We start from the raw sequence: 911 nt of genomic DNA, 5'->3' as shown, positions 1-911 counted from the left end.
AGGGGTTGGAACTGGATGAGCTTTAATGTCCCTTCCAACCCGAACCAGTCTGGGATTCTGATTATGTTATAATTTGTAGCTGTCGATTCTCAGGCTGGGCACAAGATCACCAATAATTAAAACACGTAAATTTTCAGGTCCGATACAAGATCACCAACAATTAAAACCTGTACATTCTGAGGCTCCTGAAGGGAATTTCTCGGCAATTCAAGGTTTGCGTTGGAACACGCAAACCTTGGGTGTCTGCTAATGCCCCCTCCCACCCTTCTCACAGTAAAAATAGCACAATAAATTGTTCTTTTCTCAAACATCTCCCTCCAAAATGCCATTTTCATCCGCTGGGATGTCATCCGCTTCCCCTGGGAAGCTGCTGCCCTTGGGGCTGTGAGACACCAACACTCATTGCAGCAGTGAACAGCAATTCCAGCAGCTCCCCGGGATCCAGGCTGGGCATCCAGCATCGTGCTTGGAATTTAAAATACACGGCAAACAGGACGAACAGGTGATACTAGCTGTGGGAAGTGTGACAAGTATGAACGTGATAAATGTGCCTCCAGCCCCTTTCTCGAGGGGAGGATGCCGTCAGCCTGCTGCCCATCGAGACGGCACACCTGATGGCCACACACTTTGAGGGGAAAAAGGAGGTTTTTTTCCTGAAATATTTCCTGAGAGCTTCGCCGGTGCTGGGAGGGGAAAAGACACGGGGAGGCAGTGGGACCACAGCAGGACGGGGCAGAGGAGGATGGAGTGGAGGATGAAGAGGCTCCATCCTGCGGAGGATGAGGGGGCTCCCAGCGCTCTCCGGGCGCATCCCGAGGGCTCCGGGCTCATCCCGAGGGCTCCGGGCACATCCCGAGGGCTCCGGGCACATCCCGAGGGCTCCGGGCACATCCCGGGGGCTCCGGGCTCAT

The 911-nt window shown here is 54.1% G+C and overlaps 1 protein-coding gene across 2 annotated transcripts in view; it reads left to right on the top strand.

Moving 5' to 3' along the window:
• Nucleotides 1-566: 566 nt before the first annotated feature.
• The window catches only part of MTMR8 (myotubularin related protein 8), a 22512-nt gene continuing 22167 nt past the window's right edge, over nucleotides 567-911 (top strand). For both annotated transcript variants that reach the window (XM_042039899.1, XM_042039902.1), the window contains exon 1: nucleotides 567-644. In XM_042039899.1, the coding sequence (XP_041895833.1) occupies nucleotides 615-644 (30 nt within the window). In that variant the 5' untranslated portion in view covers nucleotides 567-614. The remainder of the gene's footprint in view (nucleotides 645-911) is intronic.

This window comes from Corvus kubaryi, unplaced genomic scaffold (genome assembly GCF_017639235.1).
Source record: "Corvus kubaryi isolate FWS band 111438036 unplaced genomic scaffold, C.kubaryi_AGA036_p1.0 37395, whole genome shotgun sequence".
Lineage (NCBI taxonomy): Eukaryota > Metazoa > Chordata > Aves > Passeriformes > Corvidae > Corvus > Corvus kubaryi.
The sequence above is the reverse complement of the archived record's forward strand: the minus strand, read 5'-3'. Positions and strand labels throughout refer to the sequence as shown.